This window comes from Phytophthora parasitica (genome assembly GCF_000247585.1).
Source record: "Phytophthora parasitica INRA-310 unplaced genomic scaffold supercont2.10, whole genome shotgun sequence".
NCBI classification, from domain to species: Eukaryota; Oomycota; class Peronosporomycetes; order Peronosporales; family Peronosporaceae; genus Phytophthora; species Phytophthora nicotianae.
In genome coordinates, this window is record NW_008648996.1 from 986,725 (window position 1) to 1,000,858 (window position 14,134).

General features: G+C 50.4%; 3 protein-coding genes across 3 annotated transcripts; 2 read left to right on the forward strand and 1 right to left on the reverse strand.

Moving 5' to 3' along the window:
* Nucleotides 1-8,041: 8,041 nt before the first annotated feature.
* On the forward strand, nt 8,042-10,524 carry PPTG_06832 (hypothetical protein; the record flags this gene model as incomplete). Its single annotated transcript, XM_008900875.1, has 2 exons — nt 8,042-9,821; nt 9,884-10,524. 2 exons carry the CDS (start codon nt 8,042-8,044, stop codon nt 10,522-10,524), a joined length of 2,421 nt encoding a protein of 806 aa, XP_008899123.1.
* Nucleotides 10,525-12,126: 1,602 nt separating this feature from the next.
* PPTG_06833 (hypothetical protein) lies at nt 12,127-12,453 on the reverse strand (the record flags this gene model as incomplete). The annotated part of the gene is made up of 2 exons (XM_008900876.1): nt 12,127-12,130; nt 12,215-12,453. 2 exons carry the CDS (start codon nt 12,451-12,453, stop codon nt 12,127-12,129), a joined length of 243 nt encoding a protein of 80 aa, XP_008899124.1.
* Nucleotides 12,454-13,017: 564 nt separating this feature from the next.
* PPTG_06834 (hypothetical protein) lies at nt 13,018-13,476 on the forward strand (the record flags this gene model as incomplete). The annotated part of the gene is made up of 1 exon (XM_008900877.1): nt 13,018-13,476. The coding sequence occupies one exon, from the start codon at nt 13,018-13,020 to the stop codon at nt 13,474-13,476; it is 459 nt and encodes a 152-aa protein (XP_008899125.1).
* Nucleotides 13,477-14,134: the final 658 nt, after the last annotated feature.

The window sequence follows — 14,134 nt, forward strand, 5'->3', positions numbered from 1 at the left end:
TACCAGGCACCTCCGGGGAGCCACTCTCGTCCGAGACGTCGGGGTCTTACTGCGTCGCTCTTGGGGTACTCGCTCAACGTGGTAGTGGACCTCTCCGTTCCGGTCAATGGGGGGCGGAGGTGCCCTCGTACGAATACAAGTACTAGACGCCGCCGGGGAGCCACTCTCGTTCCAGTGCTCCACCTGCGGGTCCGGCACAGGGCCCTGAGGTTGACCGCCTTAGTCAACGTATTCTCTTGCTTGAGATTGCACTAGGCTTTGGGGCCGGCGGTGCTGCAGCCGCCCAGGCCGGGAATAAGGGCGTGCTCGCTCGACTTGTGGGCCGCCTGGACCAGTTGCAGCGCGAGGTCTCTGACCTGCATGAGCGGGTGGACCACCGAGCCTTCTCGTCCGATCTTAACGAGGCCTTCCGCATAATCCGACGTGTTGAGGGGGTCTGCAACCACGTGCGGAGTCGCCCTTGGCGCGCTCCCAGCCGTACCCGTGTGATGTGGTCCAACTCGTAGTCTGGACGCCGCGACAGGGCGTCTACAAGCACGTTCAACTTGCACGGCTTATATTCGACGAGGAGCTTGTATTCCGCGAAGAAGGGAAGCCACCTCGCCATTCGTTGAGAGAGGTGTGGCAAATTCGTCGCTGTCCCAAGATCTCAAAGGGCCTTGAGCCCAGAAGATGTACCCGAAAATTCACTAAGGCATACTTCATTGCCAGGAGCTCCTTGTTATAAGCAGGGTAGTCTCGTTCGGCTGCCTTGAGCTGCCTTAAAATCTCCTGCTTTGTTGTATTTCCTAGAATCATGAGTCCAAGGTTGGATCTGCCATTTGACCGCCGGGCACCTGGTCAATCGGTACCAATGCTGCGACTTTCAAGTCTTGGGCGGTATGCGTCTCGAATGAGGCCCCATATCATGACACTATCCCCCCTTTCCACTGTCGTCATGGACAATACTTACATCCTTCATCATTGCATTTCATGTTATATTACATTGCTCGGTGATATCCAATCGTATATTGGGAATGGAAGTAATGATGTACTGTCTTTGCTTAACGGCGCCCAACGGCGTCACATTCATGAAGGTTGAAAGTAGGGCAAGTAGTCTCGAATCATGCGATCACTCTTGCTATGCTAGAGAAGGTTAGCCGAAACAAGCTAAGTTGAAGATGAACGTCCCCATGGTGGCACGTCCGGTGGTGAAAACAGAAGGTGCGGAACCAATGATCCTTTCTAATGCTTGGTCCTCAACAGTGGAATGAGGGGTGTTACCGATGTTGTTACACCGGACACTTTGCGCGTGAATGCCCACCGGCCTTTGACTCGGCCAGGGGCAGCGAATAGAAAAAAAAACACGCGATACCAGTAGGCGCGGGGCGCCCTACTGGCTATGCATTCACGCGTTCCTACTACAAACACGGGGTGGTAAGGCTGCAGCCCCCCCCCCCCCCCCAACGCACGCAAGAAACATTCTTGCATGACGAAGCAATTTGACAAGCCAAACTTGCCATCATGAAGGTGAGGTCGAAGAGAGCAAGCTCTCTTCGTGCTTTGGTAGACCCACGTGCGTCGAGCAACTTTGTTCGATGGAAAGTCTATCGAAGCCAAAACTTGGAGGAAGTTGAAACATCTCAACGTGATTTTAAAGTTTGGTTTGTAAACTGGTGCCACCGTGAGGATGGAGAAGTGCGTCGTACGCGTGATCTTCACGTACAAACACCGGGTATTTTTTTGAGGCCTTATCGTATTGGGCCTATACTATAAGTTTGACTTAATATAGAGCATTCCATGGCTTGCACGGCATGATTCAGCTGTCAAATGGGAGTAGCGCACGCTTGTAGGCTTTGGGTACAACGGGACAGAGCAATGGCCCTGTCAGTGCAGCGCATTCACCGCCCGGTACATCCGACCACGCCGTTGAGGAAGCTCCGAAAGCTTATGCCTCTAGTGCCAACACACAAGTCACAACGACTGCAGCAGTTGTTACGTCTGTCCCAAATCAGAAATCAAATTTGAGATACCTTCCTACTTCAGCGCAATTTTCAACTCTGGGAGTCGATGCATTAAGTAAGAAAGACTTTATGGGTAACAGAAAAAGCAAGTAACGCTGGAACATTAGTTCCCGTAACTGGTGCGTCGAATGTGCAACGGACCCCAGCTACAAGCTGCAGTTGTGATGTTGGTGTGTTATATCCGGGAGTTGACATGAACGTGGCTGGACAAGATATAACAGAGGCCTCCGCCGTAAGGCGTCGAGGTGATAAGGTCTAACAGGACCAACAAGTACAAACTCCCTCTTCTCAATACTATTTCTATAACTGGATTCAATACGGTTCTTCCACTTGCTCAGTGTCGGCTACTAATGGGAGGGGGGGAAGCCTACTTCTGGGCTATAGCAACGCTTTGGCAACTTTTTTTCGATGTGAATGTCGAATTTCCAAGTATAATTCTTTCAGATAGAGATTTAGCCTTGATGAGCGCAGTCGGCTCAGTATCTCATGGTGCTCCAGTATTGGTATTTGCGGGTGGCATACGAACAAAACTTGCATCGGCAAAGTTCGACAAGTCGTCGGACAAGTCCTTGTAGAAAACCTGCGCCGGGGCAGCCTAAATCCGAGAATACTTGGCAGACAGACGCGTTCAAGGAATCATTCTTCACTGCAGTTGATCCGCACACTGAGGGAGCTTTTCAATATCAGCGCGAAGCCCGTGTTGTCCTTATATCTGAATAAACACACGTGGAAGTTCAAGACCCGACTAGTACGGGCATGGATCGATCGGTATCATAGTTTTAGGATTCGGGACACTTTCTTTGTAGAGGGCACGCATGCGAAGTTTGATATATGGTTACGATGCTTCTGAGGCGATTTCCACACTGTGTATCTGAGTCTATTATCCTGGTGGAACACTGCCGCCTCTTCAATGCGGCGCTAGCACAGAGAACTCCGTCCGTGTGCCCTACTTACTTCAGGGTGGAATCATGTTTCTGCAGAGACTTGACCTATCACGGTCTGGGCGTGTCAATTATGGGAGTCGACACAACTCGAATTCTATATCGAGAGGGAACTCCGCCGCAAGGCGTCGAGGTGACATTAGTGCGTCAACTCCGGGAGTTTCGACGCGGCAATAGGTGTCAGTGGTTGCAAACGTCCAATTCTGAAAATGCTTGCATAACCACGTACAGGCGGGCTGCACAAAGAAGCAGAATTCAAACAGCCGGACTTGATCATTCGCATCACCAAACAGAATCCACCAACGGTTACAACAACGAAAATCAGGGCCTAGACGAGAACACGCGAAGTTGGGCTTCACAAGAATAAAAGAAGGCGCAAGTGACGCAAGCTGCGGAAGACTCTGCCTGGGACCGAGACGTTACGAGAGATGTCTGCCGGGCAGACATCGGAGAAGACAATGAGCGTCGAGACATTGACTTTCTTGGAGCGGAATTGTATTGACCTTAGCACAGGTCAGTGCAATTGGAGAATACTCCAATAATAGCGTCGGGGTTGACGTCGCTTCCAGCAATGAGCTGGACGAACGTCGCGAAGGACCTGTTCGACAGATGCATTGAGCAGGTATTGCATCCTCTCAGGAACTAAAAGGATGCAAAGCGAAGGGATGAAGTTAATGGGACTCCACGCAGCGAGTATCACCGAGAGTGATGACACTCTCCGCGTGAAGACTAAGAAGCAGCGCTTCGAAGAGCAGAGTAGGCGCTCGCTAAAATCATGTTCCTTGTTCGATGTTCTGCTGGAGCACAACCATGTGCTTCCGGATGAGACTTCTGTGGAGCTTACGCAGGCCAAAGGTATACAGCATGAGTTTGATCTCGTGTCGAGTACTAAGTTCTGTGTGACGCGGTAGTGGCCACTGCCGTGGCATCAAGTAAAGACGATCGACGACTTTCTGAAAGTCGTCGAAAAGCAGGGCAAGTGTGGGAATCAAAGTCTCCCCGCAGGTCACCAACTTTCTGTGTCAATAAATCACAGAAGGATGGCGCATCGTTTATGCGAACAACAAGCTGAACAATGGTACGATATAGGCGCTGTCGCCGATACCTCGAAAAGATGTTATCATTGATTCGATGGCCAAGAGCACCATATTTAGTGCTCTTGATCTGCGGGACGGGTTCTATGAGATCTTGATGCGTGAGAGGGACATCCTTCTCACCGCGGTGAAAACTCCAAGCGGCATGCTTTGGGAGTGGCTCGTAACGCCACAGGGTCTGAAGAATGCCCCTGCCACCATCAATTGACTCGTGACGCATCAATTGTGCTCGGTGCGCGACTTCGGGCCGAGCTACTTTGACGATGTGTTTGTGCACAGCTGGACGGTGAATGGAAAGTCGGTCGTTGAGGTGCCCAAAGAGCACCTCTGTCAGATCAAAGTGAACATGAACAAGTGCATCCTTGGGGCAGCAGCAATACCCGTCCTTGGGGCGTACCGTATGGAAGAATGGCGTCCTCCCTGATCCAAAGAAGGGCAGAGTGACCAATGAAAGGTCTACGCCATCCAACGTCATAGAACTGAGGCAGTACCTTGGGATGGCAACATACTTGTACAAGTACGTTAAGAATTACGTGGGCAAGATTTGAAGCTTCTTAAGAAGGAAACTGAGTGGAATTGGACTGCTGAGTATCAGCAGGCCTTCGATGCAGTCAGATAGGTTTGGCCTAAGGCGCCAGTCTTGGAAGTGGCTGACCAAGATCGCCCATCCCACGTCTTCTGTAACGCTTCCGACTTTGCGATCGAAACCGCGTTAACGCAGCGCGATCACGAGGGCCGTGATCGTGTGGTCTACTACCAGTCACGCCAGCTGAAGCGAGCTGAGCGTAACTATCCGGTACATGACCAGGAACGCCTTGCCATAGTGTTTGCACTGGCGATGTTCTGAGTGTATTTACTTGGGAGTACACCGTTGGGGGTCCACAACGTCCACGCTCGACTGCGGATGGTAGTGAAGTCGCCGCGCAACTCGCAACGCTGACCCGTTTATTCTGTTACGACAGCCCACGTCCATCGGATTGGCGTCGAGCAAATGAGTACTCCGTCCTCGTCGCTGATCGACGACGTGAAAGCCGCGTATGCGAACACCGTAGGCGCGAAGGTGTTGCTGGATTAAGCGTCAGCACCTTCCGACAAGTTACGTCGGAAGCTAGCAACGCACTTGCGTGAGCACTGCTATCGTGTGCACGAAGGACTGCTGTTTTACAGCGAAGACGATGCGGATCGCATCGTCGTGCCGAACAATTATGATCTGTGAATGCGGATCATGTACGAGTATCACGGGGCCCTAAGGCAAGGCATCTGGGCGATGAGAAGACGTACGCTCTTCTCACGAGAGACTTCTACTGGAATCACTAGTGCAAGTGGGTCCGCAAGTACGTACGTGCTTGCGAGGTTTGTCAACGCGTGAAGCCAGCTGCATCATCGCCGGCTCCATTACAATCACTTCCGACACTGTCTGAGTGTTGGCAGTCTATTTCTATGGACTTTGTATTCGGACTTCCGCCTGTTAACAAGTGGAGGACTAGCGTTGTGGTCTTTGTTGACCGATTCAGCAAGCTGGTGCATCTTGCCACAGCACCAGCCGATGTCACAGTCGTGCAGACTGCACACCTATCCGTTGCCATAGTGTTTAAACACCATGGAGTACCGCTCAACATTGTGTCAGACCGTGATCCTCGCTTTGCAGCGCGGTTCTGACAAGAAGTGATTACACTTCTTGGAACTCAATTGCCGATGTCGATTACGTATCACCCGTGAACGGACAGGCAGATCGAGCGCGTGAATCGCGTGCTCGGTGACGTGCTGAAGAGTTATGCACTCTCGTTCCCGCAGCGGTGCGACTACTTACCGATAGCAGAGTTTGCCACCAGCAACTCGGTGCATGCCTCTACGGGGCATACACCCTTCAGCGTGAATGCCACGTGGCACCCATGCCTCCGAGCTTGCTCGGTACGTGTCTTCCTCCTTGAGTGGGGAAGGATTAATGGTTGCGCCAAGTCAACCGCAGAATAACACTAATACCGCCGCGGTATCAGCGGTAACGACGCGAATATTAATGTCTCGTTCCGGGAATGAGACGGTGAACACGGCCAATGTGTCTGTGGGGAGCACCGACACCTCAGAAAAGAATGACAACGATGTGACGCTGCAGGGCACAGTCACCGCGGGCGTGGATATCACGTTCGTACAGGGCAGAGACCGCGCGCAGGCCAGGCCTGCTACGGAGAAGATCACGTGTGTGCGGGGTACAGACAGCGCTCAGGAGAAAGATGCCATGCTGAATAATCCCTTGTGGCGGTGCCGTGGATGGTACGGAAAACGGTAGCCAAGTTGATCGAACACCAGAGTGTTGCGGCCTCTTGAACTGAATGGAGAACATAATGAAACTGGTCCGCCCGAAGGATCTGAAAAGGAGGCCCTGGTTCAGGTCCACACTACCGGTTGTCGTCATGGACAATCATACGATCTTGTTGGAGCGCCTCGGGGTCTTCTGAAGATAGGAAGTGGTCGATAAGGCGATTGCTCATATTTACACCAAACAGCATATTGGCAGAATGATTTTCAGTTCCAAATCAGACGAACCAGCGGTCGTGGGTACCGTGTTGACCTGACCTGGTACGTCGGGAGTGCGAATTCCTCCAGCGAAGTCAGTCCTATACCTCAGCAGCAAGGAGGGGAAGATCTGGGTCAGGGTCTATGCCAGCCTGGGTTCCATCCATTTTCTGCACCTACGTAATGCGCAGCACAAAGTTGAATGACGTAACATCAGACGTTTCCCGCGAAGATTCACGAAAGCCACGGGCTTGCAAATCGTAGTGTGGTTTTCCACATTTTAGCAACAAACGCCGTCGCCTGGCGCAGCAGAAGTACCTGCACATGAGATGTGCCTGCGGGGAAAGCGTGGACTAGACCCAATCGAAGCTGAGAGGTGTCGCCGAGGTAGGAAATCCATGGAAATGACCGAGTATAAATTCCACTTGAGAGATATGGCGTGTATGGATGTCCCCCAGTGGAATTGCAAGTAAGTCGATATAATCCACTAAAGCCACGCTCGACATAGGAGTGTAGGACACCACTTACCCACACAACTGGATGTCAAACATCTTCCGAACAAACTTGATGAGTCACCGTAGTGTGGTCACAAAAATGGTGCATAAACTAACATTTCGAAGCAATGATAGCAGCGGGTGTTCCCCCAGCTCGGCTGACAGGTCACGATAAGTGACGGTCAGGAACCAAAACGGAATCTAATAACGTACGTCGACGTTTTCCGGCCCTGAAGCTGTACTGTGCGGCCATTTTTTTTTACATTTTTTTCTTCTGGCAGCCAGGCTGTGTCATCATGCAGCACTGTGCTACATTACGCGCTGATGCTCTGAGCTTGGACACTGAAGCTCTGAGCTGCATAGAGTCAAACGTTGAATTACCGAAGGAATTCTCTGTTCTTCTCCACGGTTCAACCTGGCTCCATTCGTAATTAATCGAACATTAACCACTGTAGCTGGGTCTGACACAATTTCTAAAAAACAAGTCTCCCTTAAAACAATTTCTGAAAATACTGAAGTGGCTATCATTTCATGCCAACTGTAGCCTTTATCATCCTGAGATCTATTTTATACTGCAGATACGTTGATGACGCGATTGCGTCCCCTAAGAAGATCATCTGTGATGCCAAAGTAACCAACTTCATTCGGCATCCAGGTCTCTTGGGCCTATAACACCAGGACAGGGTCCGGCAGGACTCCGCGACGAAGGGTTCGCCAGTAAAATAACAAGTGCTGCTAAGCCAGCAAACTTATGTTCTTGTGAAGGATGTTCTTCGCAGCACTCACATCTCGGTCGAGAACCGCATGACAGCTTGTACATCGGAACACGCGGTCTCCTCCCAATTTGTGGTTTATTCGATATGCCGGGGCCGACAGGCCTCGGCATATCCGACACCGACCTCCGATATCCGATTCTCTGCTTGATATTTATTTATAGTGTGTAAATTCTCAGAATCTGATAAACGCACTGACTACAAAAATCTCTGCAAGAACGAATGGAGCAGTCGATTAGCCATACCAGCTCTGAAGATCGGTTGGAGCAGCAGGAAGTCAGGCGACGCATTGACGAGGCGATGAACAGGAAGGTCTTCCCCCCTGCGGCTCAAAATCCGGGGGATCGTCACGACAACTCTCTCCTCTCCTCGCTTTTTTCGTGGCCTGTGATCGTGTGGGTTCCTGAGTGCCTCCGTGCATCGAATATACCGCACTGTATAATGCCAGGGTGCTCTTGCTCTCCGCGCGTGAAGGAATACAAGCAACGGGTTGTTGAAGACGTACACACCAAGTGTCTTCTGCTCTACGTGAAATATCAACGCACTGGCGAAACCAAGGGCTGTTTCTCGACTGTGAACGCTGATTACATACAGAGTGAAGCTGGGCTACTTATGCATTTCCCGTTTGTGATGTCTAAGAAAGGAGGGTTTTCAAAGGAGTTTATGGAGCTTATCCACGAGGGCATGATGTCTCCCCACGGCTTGTCCAGTACCGTGGACCACATTCGTCGTCGCCGCGAGAAGCGGTACTACAAACTACTTTGCCTTTTCGGTGACCAAGTAGGCCAGCTCCAGCTTTCCAATCGGACGTATCTGGCGCCCAGTCCACCTTCGGTGGGGCAGTATTGTTCAAAGCAAAACCCTGTTGGAGCCGAGACAATGTCGGCGGCGTGGATGCAGTCTACAAATATATACAGCTCTCTGTGTGAGCAGGTAATGAGCTCGTTAAAGGTGCGAAAGGCACTTCGTGTGGATCATTCCGTGAAGTTCTGTAAGCGGTTGAAAGTGTGGCCTAGCGGGACCGGCAAAAGAGAGAGCATGTCGGATGCCAAAATGTTACTGCTCGTGCAGAATGAAATAGGCCAGATTGTAGGTCGGCGGTTGACTCGGTCAGAGAATCACGACGAGACCCGGGAGCTCCTGCTGCATGTGAGGAGCGCATTTTCGGGTACTGAGAGTGGATCAAAATACGTTATCAGTGATCATGCCAATGGAATTCGCAATCTAGTATCCAATGTTTTCGACAGCTCTGTTGGGGTCCGACAGGACCCATTTCACGTCATTCAACGTTTTACTGAGAACATCAAAGACCAAAAGGTGATGAAAACGCTGTCAAAGCAGCTTCATGACGCAATGTTATCAGTTGATGGGGCGCTACGCGAACCGACTCAGATGTCGTCCAGATTCCTGAATGTTGTTGGCTCCATATCCAGCGAAGGTATTAACTGCAGCGAATCCGAGTGGCAGGGAAGCGTCAATAGCAACCTGAAACAAATTGAACGTGGAGATCTGTACGTGGAAGACAACATTTACAGAGAGGGTGGTGGTAAGGATGTACGTGTGGTGTCCACCAGTCAGCTCGAGGGTTTCCACTCTGCCCTCAACAAGATGCTCGCTCGCTCGGTTTCGGCCGATATTGGTCTACGCATCCTCGACATTTTTATTTTGCAGCACAACTTGAAAGTGAGCTCTAACTACGGACGGAATCCGCCCATGCACCACGCTGACATTCTCACGCTCGCACAGACCGCAACCTTGTGCCGTGGCATTATTGCCGAGTCGCCGCAGCTTGAATTTGTCAATCAGCTGCTCTCAAAACCGCTCCGTCAACCAGCCTACCGAGCATCTACAGTGCTTGATTACGGATTCGAGAGATGGCGCCAAATTTTTGAGACGGCTCGAGTTGACACTCAGACTCTGGAGGCAAGTTTTCATCACACCCGGCAGCACAATGACAGCATAAAGGAGCTCCTCCTGAAGCGAATTGCCTTCACTGAAACCGGTAAATTGTCCAAGCGGATTTCTTCAACTCACTATGTCTGGCGGAGCTGGACTATGAAGCAGCCGCTGGGTTTTCGTCTCAGGAGCGTGCACTTCTTCGCCAGGTGCAGACGGAGCAGAAACTAGCACGGCGAAATTGGTCTGAATGCCCGCTGGTTACCACACTGATGTACAACATCGTAGTCTCCTCAAACTCGAATCAACGCCCCAAACTGAGACGTCGGAGCTTTGCTACACTGGCTCCGAAGATTAACAGCTTGACCATTAAGCCTACTCCAGGGACGAAAGAATCCACGTCACAGAGGCTTTTCCGTTTTGTGAGTGCGGACCCATGTTCTGAAATTAAGCCGCGCGAGCAGGAACTTCTCGCCCAGTTGTTCTCTGCACTTCGACGGTTAGACGGAGTTCGAAAAAGACGCCAAGTATTTGTGATGGTGTATGACTTCGCGAGTTGCGTCTGTACTGGCATCCACCCAAAGACCGGAGCAGCATTGCTCGCAAAATGGAATAATATGAAGCAGCAAGCGAACAACGCGAAGTTGAAGCTAAAATTTAAATTGTCGCCGGAAATGAAAGCGATCATCAGCTCTTCACGAAGCGACTCCGAGAATGGTGGACAAATATCCCATTTCCGCAGTTGTTCAGCCAGTATCAGCAGCTCCACCGTCGGCATGAACTACTTCAACGCTACAAATGCACACTAATAACCCAAGCTCCTCACATTACCCCCCTGGGCCCGACGGGTGCATCAGAATCAATACCATCTGCGAACCTGGTCACTGAGCCGAGTTTACTACGGCCGTTGGCTGCCAATATCCTCCAAGTACCAGTATCCACCGAGAAACCCCCACCGGAAACGCACGAAGCTCAAACTTGTTCAGCAAATGCCAGTCATTACACACCCGAGGTTTCCGTGACGATTTTCCGTAAAACAATTTCTCCAGAACACATGCGCAAGCTGCGCGCATAAGTTAACTCGATCCCGAACGCGAACGGAAAATGGGAGCACATTCATGCCGTAAACACGTCGTATTATCCTGATCTACCACTGTCCATCAACTCACTTCGGTGCCGACTAAAGGAAAAGAAGACTTCTCTGAAGGTGGCTAACACATCCTCACCAAGCATCACACTGCAGAAACGTAGCAGGGAGACGTCTTGCAGTAGCTGCCGCCAGCGCAAGAAGAGATGTGGCGACCTCACTATCAATTCGCACTGCACTCAACCTAAGAATTCGAGCGGCAACAACAACAGAGCACAAAACGTCAGCTTAGACCAGTTTATTGTAAGCGAGTAAGAACAGTGTTAGTACTCGTGTGTTACTCGGTCTCCTGCGTCTGGTAAGTGCTTGCCGTTGCCTTGAAGACGGCGTCGACGTGGTCGCTGCTTCATGGAGTCGTGATTCTTGAGTGCCTGTGTGCTGTGTGCAGGACGTTAGCAGTAAGTACGATTATGTGCTGTTTAAAGGAGATTCTGGGGATATGAACGACACAAAAAGTGGTCAAAAGTGGTGGCATATGGTCGAAAGTGGTGCCGACTGGTTGCGATTTATTCCCCAGAAAAACGCATGAACCCAATTTGTCTTCATACGTCTGCGAAGACGGTACCGCAGGCGGTGTTCTTGACTCTTCCTGCCCTTTTTTATCTTCGTCCGAACTTTATCCTTGTGTCTGTCCTTGCAGACATTGTCCTTGACGGCTAGCATAGGTTTCATCGCGTCACTGCCTCGAACTTTCTCTTAAAGACGTTGTGCGCGTCCTTCACGCTGAATGTCCGGCCGTGGGGTATACGGTCACAAAGTTGCGAACGCCGAAATCGATCACGCACGCCCGTTCAGTCTTCCAGCAAGAAAACGCCTTCTAACGCGGTTCAATGAGATAATACTCTCCTTCTCGCAAGCGTTGCAAGCGAACAGACGTCATTACCGCGGGGAGATCCTCGTGGATAACAATCCCGTCGTTTTTGCCGAATCCGAAAAACGTCGGATGAAATCGAAGAGCAGTTTGGTCATGTAGTTCCACAACTTTGAAAGATCTCGCCGTAATCTCTCGATCGAATTTGACGGCGCGAACTTACTCTTGCACTTCATGTCGGGATAGGTCGTCTTTTCATCACGCGTCAAGGCAGCCACAAAAAAAAAACAGCAATCGACGACTTGGTCGCTTTCATGAAATCCCGATACGCCGAATCGCGAACTTCATCTTGAACTTGCATAGCCCTTCCCAATCCTCTCGTGTTCCGGAAGTACTCCGCCATCGTTCCCAGTTTTGCGATAGGTCGATTCTTCAATTCGAAAGTTTTCATCGTCATCTTCACAGCCATGTCGCGAGATGTCAGTCTTGTCATGCGATCCTCCCGGGACCGATCCGCCATCTTGTTGTAAATGTTCTCCACCCGGACGGCAGGGTCGCTTGAGCCAGATTGTCGACGTCGAACCAGGATGTGAGCAGCAGCTTCAGCAGTTGTTGAGATTCAGGAACGTGATCTCGAACGAAAGCCGGCGCTCGTCTCTCGTGTCTTCTTTCGCGTTTCTTGGTTCGCTTCCGCTTCTTCCGTTGACATAAGCTCACGCGTCTCTTCTTGCGCGAGCACCAGGGTTTACGAACGAAGACTAGATCTGTCTTCTGAGGCATCCACAGCACTCTTGCTCTCTCCTGCTTGAACCAGAAGCTTGGGTGAAGAAGGTCTGTCTTCTCTCGTCGATTCTTTTTTCTCTTCTTTTGAACACTCTCTCCATCAGAATCCAAAATGAAATCGTCGTCCTAGTACGTGACAGTTGGGGAACAGTGATGGCAATAGAAAATTCTTACCATAAAAGATTTTTTTAATTCAAATTCTTTCAACGAACGTTTGAACATTAAAACGAAGTAAAACCCTTTCTAATCGAATAGAATTACATTGGAGCAACTACAGCAGCAACGCTAATAGTAGCCTCGTTCAGGTTGAAGCTTAGATGCGTTTGCCAATCACTTTCGCACTCTTGCTTTAAGACTGGACAATTGGACCTCGCAGCTTGAAAAGCTCCCAACAGTACTGTTCGTCTTCATCCTTGGTATCTACACCTGCTCGGGACCGCATGTTCGAACTGATCAGGACGCGTGACGGTGATCGCGATCCGTATAACGCACGTCAGATGATAATGCACTCTGTGGCGTATCACTTAGAGTACAAGCGCGAAGCTCTAAATCGCTGCATTTATGTGCGAACTCAATATATTTGAAGACCTTGAAGAGCGAGACGACGTCGTGGGCTTCTATCGCGATGAACTCGGGAATGCGATGCCCAACTTGTGCATTACCTCGAAAGACACAAACAAGAAAAAGGGCAGGGCAACAATGAATGCGTTGGGAGAAATGATGATCTACTCGCTGACCAACTATGGCCGACCGGATGTGCGCGCTCTCGAAGACATTTGCTCTGCCGCGTTCAACGTTCCGATCGTCGACACGTACATCGATCAGCTGCACGACGAGGGTTTGAGTCGTAAGTCTACTAAAGCGATCCGTCGCGAAACGGGGCAAGCCCTCCGACGGTGGAAAAACGTCGACCACATTACTGGCGTTCCGGTCAGAGCAAACAGCTGCAACCTTCGACTCCATCCCAAATCGTGGCAGCCGAAGTCAATCCACCGTAGCAAACAGGACTGTAGTGAATGATGGTCTTTTTATGCTAACAGTAGTGCTATTATGCTATATTAAATCATTGCCAGTCTAATTAGTAGCCCAAAAATAATTTCCTTATTTTCTATGAAAAACACATAGGCTAATATTGTGATTATGACCAGAAAATCCAGAGCTTTCCCGTGCACAGCACCGCAATTTTTTGTGATACAGTCCCACAGTAACAAAATCTTGGTCGGACGTATAGGTTTGACCAATGAGAACTAGTATGTTGTTTATTATTTTGGGGCTCAGTAACAAAACGGTTATTAGAAACTTTCTGGCACATTCGAACAGGAGTGCATCAAGATGTATCCACTGCCGTGTTTGCAACCATTCCCCTCTGTCACTTCGCGGGAAGGTTACCACGGGGGCAGGGCCGCTCAATTGAAGCTTCTCCGGAGAAAATCCCTGAGCTTGTGACGCTGCTTATTATGCTTTTCACCGAGAATGTCACCCTCTGAAATGAGGATTTCTCTCAACTTTCTGACGCCTACCTACTCTATAGAGCAAACAAGATAATAATGCCTGAGCAGGCTGTCCTAGAGAGATTGCTACGAGCCTCCTCGACACATTGCTGCATCGAGGCACCCGTGGACACTTGCCGTTGTTTTCACGTTCTTGGTCTTGAAAACGCGAGTGGTCTTGGTTGACT